Here is a 16,952-nt window from a genome sequence, read left to right on the forward strand (position 1 = left end):
ATTCTTCACCCGAGAAGAATCACCTCGTTCCTCCGCCGACCAATCCGTCTGCTCCGCCTTCTTCTCCGTGCTCTCTATCGTTCGTGTGACGGACGGGACTCCTCCGTACACAATGTCAACGCCATCCACGGCCACCGCAACCCATACCACGCACCAGCATTACGGATATCCCCATTCCTCATACCAGGCAGCGACATCCTATCCCGCCACGACCACCGCTACGGGCGCTCGCCTTCCCAACCCCTACGGCTACCCGGTTCCTTCGCCTACAACCACCACCCTTCCCTACACGCAATCCACGAGAGTCGTCCCATCGTTGGCGGCACCCTCGGGGATGGCGTCTCACCAGAGTGACTCGAGTGCGGCCCCCTCGCAAGGAGGCCGCAGGAAGAAGCCTGACTGGGGCGAATTCTACAAGAATGGCATACCCAAGGAGGTCATTGTGATCGATGACAGCCCTGCCCCAGAGGCTGCAAAAGCACCGCCCGCGCCTCCTCATGCCTCTTCCGCTGCACAGCCTGCCGTACCCCAACCTGCCGGTAAGCGACGACGGACCGGACTCGAGACGGCATATGATCTCGGATACTATGACCGACCGACCTTCTCTACAAACCCTCAGCAGTACGGTGATAATTCGTCGCACTCCTTGTCGACCGACCGAACTACTTCTTTGCATACCACGGCCCCCACATCATTGGGCTCGCAAGGTAGCTCGGGCGTGAGCAACGGTGTAAATGGTGCGAACGGCGTATACAGTGAAGACGCCACCGTGGGCCAAAAGCGCAAACGGACCACCCGGAAATCTGCTCGCGACGAGCAGAAGCGACGAGAGGAGGAGACTGTGGGAGACGCGTTCCTCAGCTACGTTCCTCCCCCCAAAGCCTCCAATCAAGGCTAAAGATGTACCTGTTCCCGTGATCCGCGATGTGAGTGCCTTGTAGACCCTGAAATTTGTCTAAGAGTCGTCTCAACTGACCCAATTAGTTCACGAGCTCGCGCCACGAAAAGTTCGACGACGACGATGGTCACTACGTCGTCACCCCTGACACACCATTGACAGATCGATGTAAGTAAACGATCTTTAGAGACTGTTTCGGCCTTTCTCTAATCGTTTCTCTCTTCAGACTCTGTGATCAAACTCCTGGGCCAGGGAACCTTTGGCAAAGTCGTCGAAGCGTATGACAAACAGCGCAAAGCGCGCTGTGCTGTGAAAATCATTCGCTCCGTCCAAAAATACCGTGACGCCTCCAGGATCGAATTGCGCGTATTGTCCACACTGGCCTCAAATGATAAATCCAATCGCAACAAATGCATCCACTTGCGGGATTGCTTTGATTTCCGGAACCACATCTGCATCGTGACAGATCTGCTAGGTCAGAGTGTTTTTGATTTCTTGAAGGGCAACGGGTTTGTTCCCTTCCCAAGCAGTCAGATCCAGCAGTTTGCTCGCCAGCTTTTTACCAGCGTTGCCTGTGAGTTACTTCCAAGTCTTTGCATGAAATACCCACCCTAATTCTCATCCAGTCCTCCACGACCTCAACCTCATCCACACCGACCTGAAACCCGAAAATATTCTTCTCGTTAGCAACGCCTACCAGACCTTCACTTACAACCGTACCATTCCTTCTTCCTCTCACGCGAACCCTCGAAATGCCCGCCAAAGACGAGTCCTTCTCGACAGCGAGATCCGGCTGATCGACTTTGGCTCTGCTACATTCGACGACGAATACCACTCCTCTGTTGTGTCCACACGGCACTACCGGGCGCCTGAAATCATCCTTAACCTGGGCTGGAGTTTCCCGTGCGATATTTGGAGTATTGGGTGCATTCTGGTGGAATTTTTCACCGGTGACGCGCTCTTCCAGACGCACGACAACCTCGAGCACCTGGCAATGATGGAAGCAGTGATTGGTAGCAAGATCGACGCAAAGTTGGTCCGACAGGTGATTCAAGGACGAGCCGGAAGCAATAACAACTCGGCTGCGAAGTAAGTACACTGATCATGGTTGCACTACCGCCAGGAAAGGCTAACTTGCCTCCCTTTAGGTATTTCCAACGGAGCAAGCTGGACTATCCGAATGCTGAAACGACTCGCGCTTCGCGAAAGTACGTTCGGGCCATGAAACCGTTGACTGTAAGTCATTTCATCCTTTTTTGGTCACCAGCCGAACCGAACTGACCTTCTTACAGGAGTTTATTCCCATGAACACCCCATTCAATCGTAACTTCCTGGATCTGCTGCAGCGTATCTTTGTCTATGACCCGAAGCAGCGCATCACTGCCAAACAGGCATTGAAGCATCCCTGGTTCAAGGAAAGCCTGATCGACGACGGTACCGAAGCGTACCGCATCGGCGCTGGCCTGCACCGCCCAGGACGTGGCTAGTGGCCTCAGAGCAGAGCCCATTATGGGCGCTGTCTCAGTCGACAGCATCGGGCGTCTTTGGGGCTTTAAGGATAGACGGTTCACATCTTGGGTAATTATTGTCATGAACGGGAAGGACGGTGTTACAATCCGACGGGGACAAGGGAATGATGATCACGATGCGCCTTTATTTATTATTTACTTCTTACCTCCAGATGGATGTGAAACTTGTATACACCCGGCGGCTGCACTCTTCCCATCTCCCCCGGTTTTTAGCAGATCGCGTCTGATCCGAGAGATCTTATGCTTTATTTTGTTTTTTACCCATTCGTTTCTGGCGCTAGGTATTTGAGGCTGCGATTGCATCTGCCTCTTGGCTGTTTTTTGGGAGATTCCTAGGGTGCGATTCTTATACCATGATTTGATTCCCGGGGAAATTGTATATAGGCATTGGCCTGACTTTATTGATCTTCTTCTGCGCCTGGGTTTCCTTGGAATGTAAAATACTGATATGAACATGTGCAAATCCCATGAATACCGAAGAGCAACATTGACATTTGACTCAGCTGAGAAGAAACCGTGACACATTCGGAAAAGCGGAACAACTCCGTTCCTGTCCCGTGGACCCGCTCAGCCCGAACATCCCACTTTTATCTTTGATATCGCGATTCCTCCCCGCGGTGATTCATAGCCCTTGCCCCTCGAGTCCTCCACCCTCTCTTCCTCCCTACTCGGTGCCAAACTAGGTACCAGACTATCAATCGCCATGGCATTGACCAAGGAGGAGCAGCTTGCTCTCATCAACGAGAACCTGGCTGAAGTTCTCAACCCGGAGATCATTGAAGATGTTCTGAATAAAGGCGAGACTCTCAAGATTTATTGGGGTACCGCGACAACAGGAGCTCCTCACTGCGGATACTTCGTTCCGGTGGGTGTTGACTGATCAAGCTCAAGTCTGCGCTGGCTAACAGGCCACAGATCATGAAAATCGCGCAGCTGCTCAAAGCCGGCGCAAATGTGAAGATCTTACTAGCTGACGTTCACGCTTTCCTTGACAGTAAGTGTCCCCTTTTCTGTGCGCCGAGATGACATGATCTTAGTCTGACTCATTTCCCTAGACTTGAAGGCCCCCATCGAACTTGTCGAGTACCGTGCCAAGTACTACCGTTTCGCGATTACTGCGCTGCTCAAGGCATGCAACGTCCCCGTGGAGAAATTGGAATTCGTGCTAGGTAGCTCCTACCAGGTGAGATTGATAACAACGGAGGGAAAGCCCAGATTGATTGACTCGGAAATAGCTGTCTGCGAAGTATACGATGGATACCTACAGGGCTTGCTCGATCACATCCACTCACGACTGCGCCAAGGCCGGCAGTGAGGTTGTCAAGCAGTCGGATAACCCTCCTCTGAGTGTAAGCCTGGTCTGACTGTTCTTGGGCATTCATTCACTGACAACTGCGTTCCAGGGTCTCATCTACCCCATCCTCCAGGCTGTACGTTCTTCTCATCGCAAACCTTATTCAACACACTAACAATCTCTCAGCTTGATGAGGAGTACCTCGATGTTCATTGCCAATTTGGCGGTGTTGACCAGCGGTAAGATTGCCGTGCTGCTTATTGGAGGATATAGATTGACCTGGACTAGGAAAATCTTCGCCTTGGCTAAGGACTTGCTCCCCAAGCTGGGCTACTCTGGCCGTGCTCGTAGGTTTTTCAAACCCAATTTTTACGCAAAGAAAAAGAATGGAAAAAAAGCTGACCATACAAAAGACATCATGAACCCTATCGTGCAGAGCCTATCTGGAGGCAAGATGAGTTCCTCCGACGCCAACTCCAAGATTGACCTCCTCGACACACCGGAGATTGTTGGCCGTAAGGTCAAGAAGGCCAATGCACCTCCCAAGCAGGTCGAAGACAACGGTCTTCTTGCGTTCACTGAACACGTGCTCCTCCCTGCTAGCTCTCTCCTTGATGAAGAGCGTCTCTTCAAGGTCGAGCAGAAGGAGGGAGAGCCTCTGGTCTACCGTGACATCGAGAGCATGAAGAAGGACTACGCCGCCGATGTGGTAAGTTGCCTCGGACCCATGACTTGAATAACTTTACTAATGAGATCAATAGCTTACCCCGCAATTGGTATGTTGATTTCCGTCTACTTGAGAACGTGACTGATACGATATAGCTGAAACCCGCCGTCACCGCCGCTCTGTGCCGTCTTCTCGCACCCATCCAGAAAGAATATCAAGAGTCTACTGAGTGGCAGGAGGTTCGATACCATACCGCAGCATTCTGTAACCTCTATGTACTAAATAATCTACAGATCCAAAAGAAGGCCTACCCCGAAGACGCCCCGAAGGAAAAAAGAAGAAGAAGGACAAGGGCACCAGGCACCCAGGCGCTCGCGCTCAGGCTGAGGAAGGCAAGGATGTCTCAAAGGAGCCGGCGACCGAGGCTGATGTTGGAAAGAGTGCTGCTGATGCCATGGACAAGTTGGCTGTTTAGATGCATCCCAAATAGATCTCAGATTTGAACATAAAAAGCATTGCGGGTTTATCCTTGGCCTTGGAACATCTCTTCTCAAGAATCACTGCAGGACTTTCTAGGATTTCTGTTCCTAGGATCAATTCATGTATCGAAAAACATCACGACTGCATCGAAGAAGAAAGCCATAAGTGCTCAGTCGATCCACTCGTCTCCTTAGTCGCTGGTGTGAAGCATCGGACCGAATTCCGACTTCCATTTTCCCCGCCAAACGAGAGATATACTGGTCGCATTCACTACAACAATCGTTGAAAACCTTGGTCAACTTCCCAATGAATGTCCTCGAGCTAACCATATCTACCTTCCACGATGCTCTTCGCCAACAGATCACTAGCTGCGCTGCGGTCGTGCACGCATATCTCGACCGCATCGCGCACCATGACCCGACACTCAAAACACTCATCGCCATCAACCCCAAAGCATTGGCCATAGCCACTGAAAAAGATAAAGAGTCCACTCAATTTCTCCAAAATGGCATTCCTTTCCCGCCTTTACACGGAGTGCCCATAATCCTCAAAGACAACTACACCACCTATGACCTGCCCACTAGCGCCGGGGTTGCAGCACTGCGCACCCTTCGCTCAACCGACAGCGCCATCGTGCACCATCTCCGCACCGCAGGCGCAATCATTCTCGCCAAGGCAAATCTCCACGAATTCGCGCTTCATGGCACCACCACCTCATCACTGGGTGGCCAAGCCCGCAACCCCTATGACTTGACTCGCACACCGGGTGGATCTTCGGGCGGCACTGCTGCTGCACTGGCGGCCAATCTGGGGTTGGTGGGATGCGGTACTGATACAATGAATTCATTGCGATCGCCATCATCTGCATGTGCTGTTGTGGGGTTTCGACCTTCGAAGGGGAATGTTTCTCAGAAGGGAATTGTGCCTGTGTCAGTGACACAGGATATGGCTGGGCCTATGGGGAGGACTGTTGGTGATGTTCGGATCCTTTATGAGGTGATGAGACATGGGAATGGCGGAACAGTATGTGAAATGTCTACTACGAGAGCCCATGGCCGTATACGCGTGGGGGGTCTTGGAGACATACTTCAAGCTTGAAGAGAAGAATCCAGATCTTCCCAAGAAAGTCATTCTTGAGAATGAATTGGTCCAGAAGATTGTTCACACCGCTCTGAAAACTATTGAAGCTAATGATGCCGATATCGAATTGGTTTCTATCGATTCTTCCTGTTACGACTGGAGTCTCACAACCCTACTCACCACAGTCGATACACAACCCTTTGAGTTCAAAGATTGCCTGGAACAGTTCCTCCAATCACCTGAGATCTCTTCACCATACCATACTCTCCAGTCTATAATCGAAAGCGGAGAGTACGACATGAACGCCGTAACAGACGTGTTCTACGCATCTCTGAAGGATCCCACGACATACTCTCGCACTAGCGCCGAATACAAAACCCGTCTGGAAAAGGTCGCGAAACTGAAGCAGTCTGTTCAGTCATGCTTCAACGAGAATATTCTTGATGCATTGGTATATCCCCATCAGCGACAATTGGCTATTGAGATCGGACCAACCATCCAGCCCCGGCGAAATGGTGTGTTGGCAGCGTTGACGGGGAATCCTGCTGTTTGTCTTCCTGGTAAGTTCAGACCGAATCAATCTGTCCTTTGCATTCTCCATGCAAGTTCAAGACTGATATATGGACAGCTGGATTTAGTCCGCCGACTGCGAGTGCGCCCCTGGGTGTGCCTATTGGACTAGAGTTGATGGGTCGACATGGGTGTGACGAAGAGCTTCTATCTCTTGCAGAGCGCGTCGAAGGAATTCTCCGTGTCAGAAGACCCCCAGATCTAAGCATGATACACAGACAAGTCAAGTCGCAATAGGGAGATAAATATGGAAATTCAAATCTATACCGCAGAAGAACCTGGAAACAACCCAGGATATCTATGCACACATATACCTGGGTTCGAAATGCATACGCTGCGACGCCTAATTAAAAGAAAAAAAAACCTTTACATGCCACGGTTGAACTCAACCATACCCTCGTAACCACCACGGCCATGGAACTCATCCTCAAGAGTAGCAGCGCTGATAGCTTGGCGCTGAGGGAAAGCAGCCAGAGCCAAAGGCAAAGCAAAGAGAGAAGTACCCAAGACCAGACCAAGATTGAGAGGCAGGATCATGCGAGGGCGAGCACGGAGCCACTCCGTCTTCTCGAGACGGACCAAGATCAGAGGGGGAAGGACCATGATCGGAGTAGCATTCAGGACACGGCTGATGGCAGTCTCACCGACTGCCAGGGTAGCGGCCTTCTTGGACTTGCCCAGGCTCTCAAGGGCGCGGCTTCATCCTCGGACTGTTCGCGCTTGGCGCGTTCCTCGGCTGACAGCACGGGGTAGACGTCGATACCTTGGCGGATTTCCTCGCCGCGCATCAGGAAGACATTGAGAGCGCTGGCACTGGCAACGGCGGCGAAGGGGACCAGACGGGAAAGAATGAGACGGGTGTTAGGAGAGATGCTCTTAAGACGGGGCACAAGGGCGTTCAGGCCCAGGGCAACGGAGCAGGAAGCCGAAACGGCCATGCAATAGGACTTGGCGATTTGGGAGGTGGAAAGCGGGGTAGACTTGTTGGAGTTGGCGTTGTTGATTGCGACATTGAGCGACTGGTTGCCGATTTGCCAAAGAAGGGTACCGGCAGTCTAAAGAAGTCAGTCTTGGTTATTCCGTGCGACGGAGCTCGGATCGGGTGTCTTACTCCGAGGCCAGGAGTGAGCATGCCCGCAGTGACCACCAAATTGGAGAGAACATAGCAGGACATGCGGAAGGGGAACAGCACCGGTTCTCCGGTATCTGGTTTTCATTTATCAGTCAAGAATCTTCTCGTTGTGTTCGTTATTCTTCCAAGCGCATACCAGGGTGCAGGGTCGAGTCCACCACCTTCTTTGCCCGCCACAGTTCCGCATTCATATCGGAGATCTTGTTCTGCTTGTAGGAGGAGATAAGCTGTTTGGCTTGGTCCAGGCCCGTGGATGAAACGAGTAGTGTCCTATGTTTTTTTTTCCATTAGTCTTATTGATCATGGCACGCGACGATCCAGACTCACCGCGGGTCAGAAATGTCCGCCGCATGGCGCACGCGGCCCCAGTAGGTTGTCAGATCATACTGGGAATTGGGAAGCTCCCGGTTGCCAGGAATCGAGGCAGACATGACCGAACAGCAAAAAGAACGACTGAACGAAGAAAGAATGACCGGTGACTCTTTTTGCGGGGGGCCGATTTCATTTTTGACGATAAAAAGGCGGTGAGCCGATAAGTGGGCGATGGCCAATCATCGCACGCGATGCAAAGTTTACACGGAGAAGGGATCGGATGGCTTGCCGATTCTATGCGAAAAGGGGGGGAAAGGCTTTCTATTGGAAAGAATCACAGTGCAATAGTACATAGGTATCATCATGACAATTAGGAAAACATCGGGGAGGGTCCCGGGCTAATGCAGAAAAGGGGGATCGAGAATGGGACAAAGGAGAGGTCGTAAAAGGGGGGGGGGGTCTATCGAAATCGATAGGACTTGTGCGCCAAAGGAGATGGAGGGCCGCCACCGGATCCGTACCCGGACCGAACACGGTTCTGTCGCGACGGAGTTTGATCGCAGAACATGCATACATAGAATGAGGGCAGATTTGCCCGTTCCAGCCCAACGCATTTGGTGTGTAACCAGTGGCTACATGACTCGCTATAGCCGGTGTTAGATTAGATCGAAACAGAGAAAGTCTGGGAAACAACTTACCACTGAATCATAAGATGGCCACCGTTGTCCATGGAGTTGCAGATGCAGCGTGTTCCGTTGCTCGGGTTGCTAATGTTGCGATCGGTGCTCGGAGTGGCCAGGTCAGGATCAGTCAAGGTGGTGGGAGATTTATTAGAGTGTCGAGGGTGAATATCAAAGTCGCTATGTAAACGGGGAGGCGAGGAACGGAGGTGGGTGAATGTGTGTGATGACCGCGGCAGCCGAGCACCATAGCCACCGGTGGAAGGCCTGGGGACACGACCACGCTCTTTCAGAACCTGTCGAAGGGCATGAGTGGCATCACCACTGTCTTCCTCGTCACCAGGTAATGTCTGAGATGCGATACTGCCGCGCGTATAAGATGCATCAGAAAGGAGCAACGACGAGTGCCGCTTCGGTGTCCGTTTGATAGCATCGGGAGATCCCCGGTACGTCGACCGACCACTGACGCCTCGGGAGGAACCAGCCCAAGGGGAAATCCGTCCGGAATGGGATGAGCCAATGGACGCATACGATCCCTTAGAAGGGGGGCGGGAACCAGAGTCACTACGAGCGAGACTGGGTCGATTGCCATCAAACAGAGTAAAAGAAGTCTGAGCACGAGGTAGAACGGGATAATCAGAATACTCTGCTGGGTCGGTCTCGCTCTCGGTAGCAGAACCATCAAGATCCATACCGGTCAGAGGATCTGTCAGTCCAGTAGGTCCCTCGTCCACCGGCTGCATCTCCGTCTTTGCGCGTCCATCTCGGCCAATACGCAGTACCACCGAAGAAGACCGGGTCGGGACTCCAGTAGCAACAGAATTGGACCGTCCCAAAGGTATCGGACGCATATTCTTAGCCGGGGAGGCTCGGCCTTTTGAAGGGCTCTTACGAATTCCGCTAGTCGAGGCCATCATGCCCCCAGCTTGACTAAGTGATCGATGGGAGGAACTGGTGATAGCTGTATGTGTCACACTCCGGGTCAGGCCAGGACGGCCACGCGGAGTGAAATCGTCATCTTCTGTCTCGTCTTCAGAGAAACTCGAGTACGAGCCAGGAGCCCGTACATCTCCCACCTGAGCCCGACGAAACTCATCCCGCTTTGATTCTTCTGTTTGATGGTGGTATGGCTGCCGCATTCTGACAGGCCGTCTTTCCGGAGTCATCTGAAGGCCACCGAAACGTCGCGCAGGAGAGCTCAAGAACATAGCAGGATCTTCTGCTTTGGCGACTGGAATCCGGGGAGAGGTTGAAAATGGAGCTGGGAACAAAGCGGCATCGGTAGGCGGTGCGGAGGAGATGCCAAACCCGCCAAAGTCGGGGAGGTCCATGGTGCCATCAATGGTGGGTAATTGAGGGATATGCGTGTTCGTAGAGGAATATGTCGCCGACCTCTGTGCGTGAACGTGGCCCTGAATTCGACCGGTTCCGGGTAAAGGTACATCGGTCTGCTGGTCGTGCTCTTGATCCCAGAATAGCCGCTGTTGCGGGAAGAAGGGAGACGCCGAGGGATCCATCGAAGCCAGCTGGAAGAGGTCCGGCGAGGACTGCAAGTTGCCAAACATCCTCGGTGAGGTGCCCAGCAGGCGACTGGGAGTCTCTAGGTGGGTTGTCATTTGAGATGCACTCCCTCTCGTAGTCGTGTTGGACGGGTCAAAATCGGGGATTTTGCGTCTTGACGCACTCGTCGGCGGCGGCGTCTGCATAGAGGCTGCAAATTTGGCGGAACCTATCTGCAGACCATCCTCGACCACACTAGGCAATGGCTTCATGGAACCAATTCTTCTGGCCGTATCGGTCTGGTCCGAACCCCTCCCATCCTTGGCGTCCTGTGGTCTCACTCCGTTTGAGGCGGTGCCAATACCGAACTTCTGCGGCGAACGAAGGAACTCGGGGCTCGAGGCATAGGGGTCTGCGGTATCCCAGGTGACCCGAGGGTCAAAGAAACTGGACTCGAGTTTGGGAGTGGTAAAGGAATCAAATGCCGCGGTAGTAGGTGTCCTCGTGGGGGGTTTGAGGTTCGCCGGAGGGATAGCTGAAGCTGAACATGTCCGGTCTCATTAGCATCATGATGTCCGCAGAAATGAAAAGAACAGACCAACGAGCGGAGGAGAGGCTCACCCCGCACGAAAGGGGACGAAGGGGGGCAGCACATACCTGTGAACAGGGTGATCCCAACTCATGTCAGCAACACGGACCCAGCAACCATTGAAGGTCAAGCTGCCAGGCAACCTTCAGGGGGATATTCGAGGAGAAGAATGCTAGGGAGGGGGGTCGAGGGTCATTGGAAGCCAAGAGAGTGGTCTACTTGACTGCTCAACTGCTCGACCTGAAGGAAGGGGGAGGTGGAAGAGAGCAGAGAAAGGGAAGGTGTTTCCAGCTGTTCCTGATCCAACTTCAGATCAACCCGTCTTCCCTGGTTCCAATGTTCCAAAGGCTTGGAATGTATAGCTGGTACGAAAAGAAAAAGATGAGGGGCCTCAGTGTTTTTCTTTTCCTCTTTGTCCAGATTGAAAAGGCGTGGGGACCTTTTTTTTTCTTTCTCCCTTTTTTTTTTTCCAATTTTCTTTTTGTTAAACGCCTCCACCGATCCACTGTCTGTCCGATGCCGATTCATAGGGAACTTACTTTGCGGTAGTTACTTGTACTGCCAATTCTTTTATCTGGACTATTTATCTCGAAGTCGTTGTGGTTTTCTATAGGTTTCTTGTCATGAATGATGGCTCTCGTCGCATGCCTACTCTCCAGAGATACAATAAACATCGTCGAAAGATCGTGTACAAGGCGATATTCTCGGCTCCAAGTCAGCTGCAAAACAGGGCGCCTATCAAGGAGTTGGCGGAGAAGGGCTCTCCTTGGGCAAGGTCTGCCGATCTAGTTCCCTATTGGGAGGAAACGAGATCGAGCCTCTAACCCGGTTTGACCATCAGTATCGAGTCTTAGTTGGTTCGGGGAAGCCGCCCAAGCCTAGCTGGTCCTGTGGATATCAGCCAGTAACGGGCGCGCGGCTTTCACGCTCAGTCCGTTAGAGTCCGTTAGAGTCCGTTAGTGAGCTTCAGAGCGGGCCACTCTTACCGATGACGACATAGACTTGCGAGATTGGAAGTGGAGTTCCTAGAGATCTTGCCTTGGGAAATCCAAGTTTCCAAGCGGTTGAAATACTGCCCCAATGGTGGAAACTCATACAAACAGGCGTGAGAAAAAGGGGAGTCAGCAATCATTATCCGCATCCTAGATCTGACCACAACCGACCATCCCAGACCATCCTTTTCAGCTCATCATTCGAGGATCGCCTGCAGCTAACCCACGGCCCCTGGCATTATGAGCCCAACTTGGGTCTGGAGGGCCTTGGGCCCTGTACCTGCGTTGCACTTCCTCCACTAGCGTCGCTCTCGGCCGCCCTTACTCCGATTTGTTTGCCCCGGTCCTGGATTCGATGCTCTGGAATCCGTTCACTACTTGATTTCCTATATTAAAAGCTGCGCCCCAGTCCCTCTCGGTTTCCTACATGCGACATTGGAAACCCCACTTGACTCTCCACGCGATGCTGGTGAGATCGGGGTGATCGCAATTTCTCAAGTCCGGTTCGTCGGAACCCGTCACCTTCCTTTGCACATGCCCAGTGGTTTAGCTCAGAGATTCTCGTCCCAACGTCGCGGATCTGATTCCGACACGTTGGCTCAATACTTGACTCCCGCCTCGGGAATCTAAGGCACGATCAGGGGGAGGAACAACTGAAGACTAGCTCCACTAAACAGGCGTTTCTCCGCCGTTTCTTGTCGGGCCCACACAAGCTGTTTCCAGGGCTACCCAGTCCAATTGATTCAACTTGGGGACAAAGATACCACTGTCGGGGCTTTGAGTCGGCAAAATTGTGCTGTTGCGAATCCGTCTTGGGATGTAGATCCGACAAGCACATATATTGATTTAACCCTCGCACGTAGTCCTTTATTAGTAAAGATAATTGGAATTTGTATCAGGAAGAAGACTTTCTGGAAAATGAGCCTGAGACCGACAAATGGTGTTTGTTGAAACGAGGATTAGTGTTCTGCCTGATAGACAAGGCATCAGCATCTCCATGCCCGCATCCTCGACATCCGTCGAGCAAAAGCAGTCGTCTGGATTAGTGAGGATGGCCCCTCAGTCGAAGTCTTTTCCTAATCGTTTCCCCTCTTTCTCTTCCTTATCTTGAATTACAACTATATCCAGAATGGCACGTAGCAAATCCCAGGGCCGCAGCCGCAAAAAAGGGCCCGCCCCGAATGGACGCGTCCGCAAGTCGCGCAAGCCATCTTCGTCTGTGAGTTACATGAAAACCCGCGGAATCTACAATGCTTACCCCTCCTCAAAAGTCGTCGAGGAATCTACCGGTCTCAAATGACCCCCTAGAAATTGTATGTACCTCTCGCGCCAACTCCTAGATTCCCGCTGATTATATCTGCAGAATATCTACGCGCACGTGTCGATGCCAGATTGCTATGTCTTTGTTCCCAAGGGAAATGCATACATTACCCTTCACTGTCGCCGCAAGACTAAGGAGTCACTCCAAACAGTCTATGTTGTCTACGTGAGTACCATACCCGTCCATACTCATTTCATAATTTCTCATGCCCCTCCAGGACAAACCAGGCAAGCGCGTCCAGGGCATCCGGGTTCCTGATAGTATCTATGCCAATGTGGTCGAGCTATCCGAACTCACTGCTGACTCTCGCGCCAAGCTCGTTCAGGCTCGTGATGCCAAATACCTCTCTCACGGTCGGAAGCTGCTTAGGCAACATTTCCCACTGATGCCCGAGGAATCTCTTAAGATCATCCTGAATCACTCGTTCCTCAAGGGCTCTGGACGAGTCGGGCGCACTGCGACGACCACCGACGACCGGAAGGTCACTCTCGCCGTTGACGCGCACATTCGGCACACGCACACGCCATATGAGGAGCTTCTTTCTGGCGGTGTTGATCGAGAGAAAGCCCGCGAGACAGTGTGGCCGACGGTTCAGACTATTAGAAATACCTGGCAAGGCAAACATGAGAACTTAAAGAGCCATATTCCCCCGGATCGTTGTTGCCAACCGGAGGTGATCGTGCTGGATTGATTTGTTTGCGAAGCGGCTTGATAGATGCACTTGCATACTACTGGAGCGCATCAGGCTAGATTGACCATTTGCATGATACCATGAACACACGAACTAATGACCTCGCATCAGAATTCACTCAAGTATTGATCTTTCTGAAATCATTAAATTCGGGCTCGGCTTTCTTCACAATTTTTCCCCTCACCCTCATCGTGCATCATTCACGAACCATGCCACATAATGCATAAAGGGTCAAAACATTGCCCTTCTCTAGCTCTGCGGATAGAGGACCTCGACATGGAAATGCCGCGCCTTCCAAGGCAAACCTGGAAACCACCCCATTCCATCACTGATCATGTCTTGCATGATCAACATCCGCATTCGACAGTCTCCTAGTGCATCAAGACGACTGGTATTCTTGGTATCGATCGTCACGCGAAGTCGAATTCGGCAATCTCTGATGTGGCGCATGGCACCATCGCGCAAATTCGCTCGCTCCAGAAACCCCATTTGATTGCGCGCATACTCAAGGATCTCGAGATCGGTAAGTTCATGTGCACGGTTGAGGATATCGACCTCGAAGATGTAACTGTACATCTTTGATCCGTCCGGGAGCAAGGTAAAGAGCGCATTGTTCGGTCTCAAAGGACGTGGGATTGCTGTAGGTACCGTGGGAATTGGTCGTCTGGAGGCAGTAGTACTGGGCTCGGAATCGATATCCATCGGGTCTCCACCTAAGGCTTGCCATGGAGGCGGGGCGGCGGCACGGGTCTGCTGGCGCAGGTCTCTTGCTAAACTCATTCGGCGATCAGGCTCGGGCGGAACAGGAGGTCCATAGAAGGACATGACGACGGTGTGAGGATATTTGTCTTTGTTGTTGAGTTGCTAGATCCGAAGCAGACTGGGTTGATAGAACCGTACATTCCCTCAGTGAGAATAGGTCATGAGGGCGGATGAGTAGAGAAAGAATCAAAGGCAGCAAGACCCAAAAGAATCGAACGGGTATATGGGAACAGATGGTGGAAGTAGTAGAATGAGGTGAAGTTGCCAGATTAGAATCGTTGTCATCTTGCTCTTGACGCTACGCGATCACCCACGGGCCTCGGGAGTTCACGACTCAACCATCTGCCTGGACACGAATTGATGATCTGTAACTTCTCAACACGAGTATCTGAGTCGAAAGCCTCTACCATCACACCCAGCACACATAATACTTAGTCCAGAATTACCAAGAATCCCCGTCCAAAAGGGGCCAAGAAACAGGCCCCACCAGGTCCACTCAGGGTCTAGTGGGTTCAGACACGAACTACTTCCATTATGATTGGCGATTTGCAACCAAACCTGTCAGCCCCCTTAGGCCTCTCTCTTTTGTTCTGTTTCTTTTCTGCTTCCGACATGGCTCACTATGCTTAGTCGACACCTCCCTTCGCTGAGGCCAGGGCGGGTCAAGTATGTTGCTATCATCGCCATACTAGTCTTGTTCCTGCTTGCGCGGGGTCTGCCCTCGCTAAGTAGCGTCGAAACCCGCGTGCGCGATTCCCACATGGGTGAAGACAGGCCGCAATATCTCTATCACTCCACTTTCCGTGACGATCCCGACCTCGAGTACGAACGCAATGTTTCCCAGGCTATGCGCGACCTTGAAAAAAAGCAGTTGGCGCTAGATAGCGAGGACACAACGAATACGTTGTGGCAGATCTTACTGGACCCCTCGGTCCAACGAGGCGAAGACTCACTTCTGTTCGAGGAGAAGAATCCGGAGTGGAATTATGCGGTAAGAAAAATCCTCCGTCTTCACGCTTTTGGCGCCTCGACTGACACTACTACATCATCTAGCTCGTCAATAACGAGTGGGCCGAACAGTTCATTGCTTTAACCCTGGGATCCGTGCCGGGCCTTGCGACTATATACCATGCATACCCGCACAGAGTCCTCCGGGGTGATCTACTCCGCTATCTCATCTTGTGGTATTACGGAGGCTACTACACCGACGTCGACGTAAATCCCGCCAAATCCATCAAATCGTGCCCGTCCCTCCAAGACTCTGTACTCACTAACGACACCGATATATCCCTTGTCGTAGGTGTGGAGATAGACGAACCCTTTGCCTCACCGCAAAAGATGCGCGACTGGCACTGGGTCCGAAGCTACGGGTTTCTTCAATATACCATCTACGCGCCACGGCGATTTAGTCCACTTCTACGGGATGTGATCGTGCGAGTCTTGTCACACACGAAGCGGCATCGCGAAAACAGCAACGCCATATTCGGTGCCAAGTACAATGAACTAACCACGCTCGAGATCACTGGCCCCGGCGTCTTCACAGATGCTATTTTGGACATCTTGTCCGACACATTACCGACTGACCACCCGATGCTCTCGATATCGAAGAAGGCAGATGAAGGTATAGGAGATCTTGTTACTGAATCGGGCAAACCCATTGATCGTGTTACATGGGCACCTTTCCATGAGCTGAAGGAACCGCTATGTGTAAAGGGCTCAGAGGTCAAAGAAGGAAAGCAAATGGGTGGCTTGTGTGCGCTTCCCATTAATGCTTGGGGCAATGGACAACGACACAGCGGATCAGAAGGGTTCGGTAGTTCCCATGCTTGTATTAACCACCGATTCTCCGGGCATTGGAAATCGTGGAAGCTTAGTTGGAAGCAATATCTCTTTGGGTGATCGTGCCAATGACTGACAGAGCTTGGTGTTTTGCTGAGTGAATTCTAGTATTGGATATGACTTCTAGTAACGATACACATGGACATATATGCTTGCATGGTTTGAGGCATCGAATTTAAGGTCTTCAACCCTTCTTTCTCGACAGCAACATTCGAGCTAGTGCATTAAAGCCAACACCGGAAGAAAGCTTGCAGCTGGGTTTTGATTCCGCTGGAGCTAGTCAGGGAAAATACATACAATGCGCTGGTTAAAGACCAATTTCGCGCGCACTGCGAGTCATTCACGATGATAAAGAGAGTTTTTGTTTTGACTAGGATTGTACGGTGGGAAGCGTGTTATCTTAGGCAGCCAAAGAGCTAACATTTTTACCATTTAGTAGTGATATTTAGTAGTGATATTATGCACTTTTCAAGGTTGCCCAAAACGCTTCCTCAAGCATATACACAGCGTCCCGACCGGCTATTCCTCACGCTATGATTGACCTGCGTCATGCTGCGAGCCAAGAGCTTGCGTCAACTCAGTACATACGCTTACACTCCTTATACAGTGACACAGC

The 16,952-nt window shown here is 51.8% G+C and overlaps 8 protein-coding genes across 8 annotated transcripts; 5 read left to right on the forward strand and 3 right to left on the reverse strand.

The window, feature by feature from the left end:
- Window positions 1–112: 112 nt before the first annotated feature.
- N7477_002138 (putative protein kinase (Lkh1)) lies at window positions 113–2,385 on the forward strand (the record flags this gene model as incomplete). Its single annotated transcript, XM_056963801.1, has 7 exons — window positions 113–841; window positions 882–926; window positions 985–1,066; window positions 1,125–1,472; window positions 1,525–1,987; window positions 2,047–2,134; window positions 2,191–2,385. The coding sequence occupies 7 exons, from the start codon at window positions 113–115 to the stop codon at window positions 2,383–2,385; spliced, it is 1,950 nt and encodes a 649-aa protein (XP_056823754.1).
- A 745-nt stretch (window positions 2,386–3,130) lies between these two features.
- Window positions 3,131–4,863, forward strand: N7477_002139 (tyrosine--tRNA ligase TYS1; the record flags this gene model as incomplete). The annotated part of the gene is made up of 11 exons (XM_056963802.1): window positions 3,131–3,292; window positions 3,343–3,421; window positions 3,483–3,610; window positions 3,663–3,776; window positions 3,831–3,857; window positions 3,908–3,960; window positions 4,010–4,068; window positions 4,135–4,430; window positions 4,483–4,497; window positions 4,544–4,652; window positions 4,694–4,863. The coding sequence occupies 11 exons, from the start codon at window positions 3,131–3,133 to the stop codon at window positions 4,861–4,863; spliced, it is 1,212 nt and encodes a 403-aa protein (XP_056823755.1).
- Window positions 4,864–5,174: 311 nt separating this feature from the next.
- Window positions 5,175–6,755, forward strand: N7477_002140 (amidase; the record flags this gene model as incomplete). Its single annotated transcript, XM_056963803.1, has 3 exons — window positions 5,175–5,891; window positions 5,917–6,508; window positions 6,577–6,755. 3 exons carry the CDS (start codon window positions 5,175–5,177, stop codon window positions 6,753–6,755), a joined length of 1,488 nt encoding a protein of 495 aa, XP_056823756.1.
- A 129-nt stretch (window positions 6,756–6,884) lies between these two features.
- Window positions 6,885–8,081, reverse strand: N7477_002141 (sideroflexin family transporter; the record flags this gene model as incomplete). The annotated part of the gene is made up of 5 exons (XM_056963804.1): window positions 6,885–7,200; window positions 7,230–7,573; window positions 7,630–7,724; window positions 7,787–7,920; window positions 7,978–8,081. 5 exons carry the CDS (start codon window positions 8,079–8,081, stop codon window positions 6,885–6,887), a joined length of 993 nt encoding a protein of 330 aa, XP_056823757.1.
- A 341-nt stretch (window positions 8,082–8,422) lies between these two features.
- Window positions 8,423–10,797, reverse strand: N7477_002142 (PHD finger domain protein; the record flags this gene model as incomplete). The annotated part of the gene is made up of 3 exons (XM_056963805.1): window positions 8,423–8,606; window positions 8,661–10,683; window positions 10,764–10,797. 3 exons carry the CDS (start codon window positions 10,795–10,797, stop codon window positions 8,423–8,425), a joined length of 2,241 nt encoding a protein of 746 aa, XP_056823758.1.
- Window positions 10,798–12,852: 2,055 nt separating this feature from the next.
- On the forward strand, window positions 12,853–13,735 carry N7477_002143 (DUF2293 domain-containing protein; the record flags this gene model as incomplete). The annotated part of the gene is made up of 3 exons (XM_056963806.1): window positions 12,853–12,942; window positions 13,087–13,209; window positions 13,262–13,735. The coding sequence occupies 3 exons, from the start codon at window positions 12,853–12,855 to the stop codon at window positions 13,733–13,735; spliced, it is 687 nt and encodes a 228-aa protein (XP_056823759.1).
- Window positions 13,736–13,984: 249 nt separating this feature from the next.
- On the reverse strand, window positions 13,985–14,560 carry N7477_002144 (uncharacterized protein; the record flags this gene model as incomplete). The annotated part of the gene is made up of 1 exon (XM_056963807.1): window positions 13,985–14,560. The coding sequence occupies one exon, from the start codon at window positions 14,558–14,560 to the stop codon at window positions 13,985–13,987; it is 576 nt and encodes a 191-aa protein (XP_056823760.1).
- A 568-nt stretch (window positions 14,561–15,128) lies between these two features.
- Window positions 15,129–16,396, forward strand: N7477_002145 (uncharacterized protein; the record flags this gene model as incomplete). Its single annotated transcript, XM_056963808.1, has 2 exons — window positions 15,129–15,488; window positions 15,551–16,396. Coding segments are annotated over 2 exons (1,206 nt in total), but the record flags the coding sequence as incomplete, so codon positions are not given.
- Between the last annotated feature and the right edge of the window lie 556 nt (window positions 16,397–16,952).

This window comes from Penicillium maclennaniae (assembly GCF_028827695.1).
Source record: "Penicillium maclennaniae strain IBT 15551 chromosome Unknown utg000003l:1.0-5670915.0:1.0-5674809.0, whole genome shotgun sequence".
NCBI lineage: Eukaryota > Fungi > Ascomycota > Eurotiomycetes > Eurotiales > Aspergillaceae > Penicillium > Penicillium maclennaniae.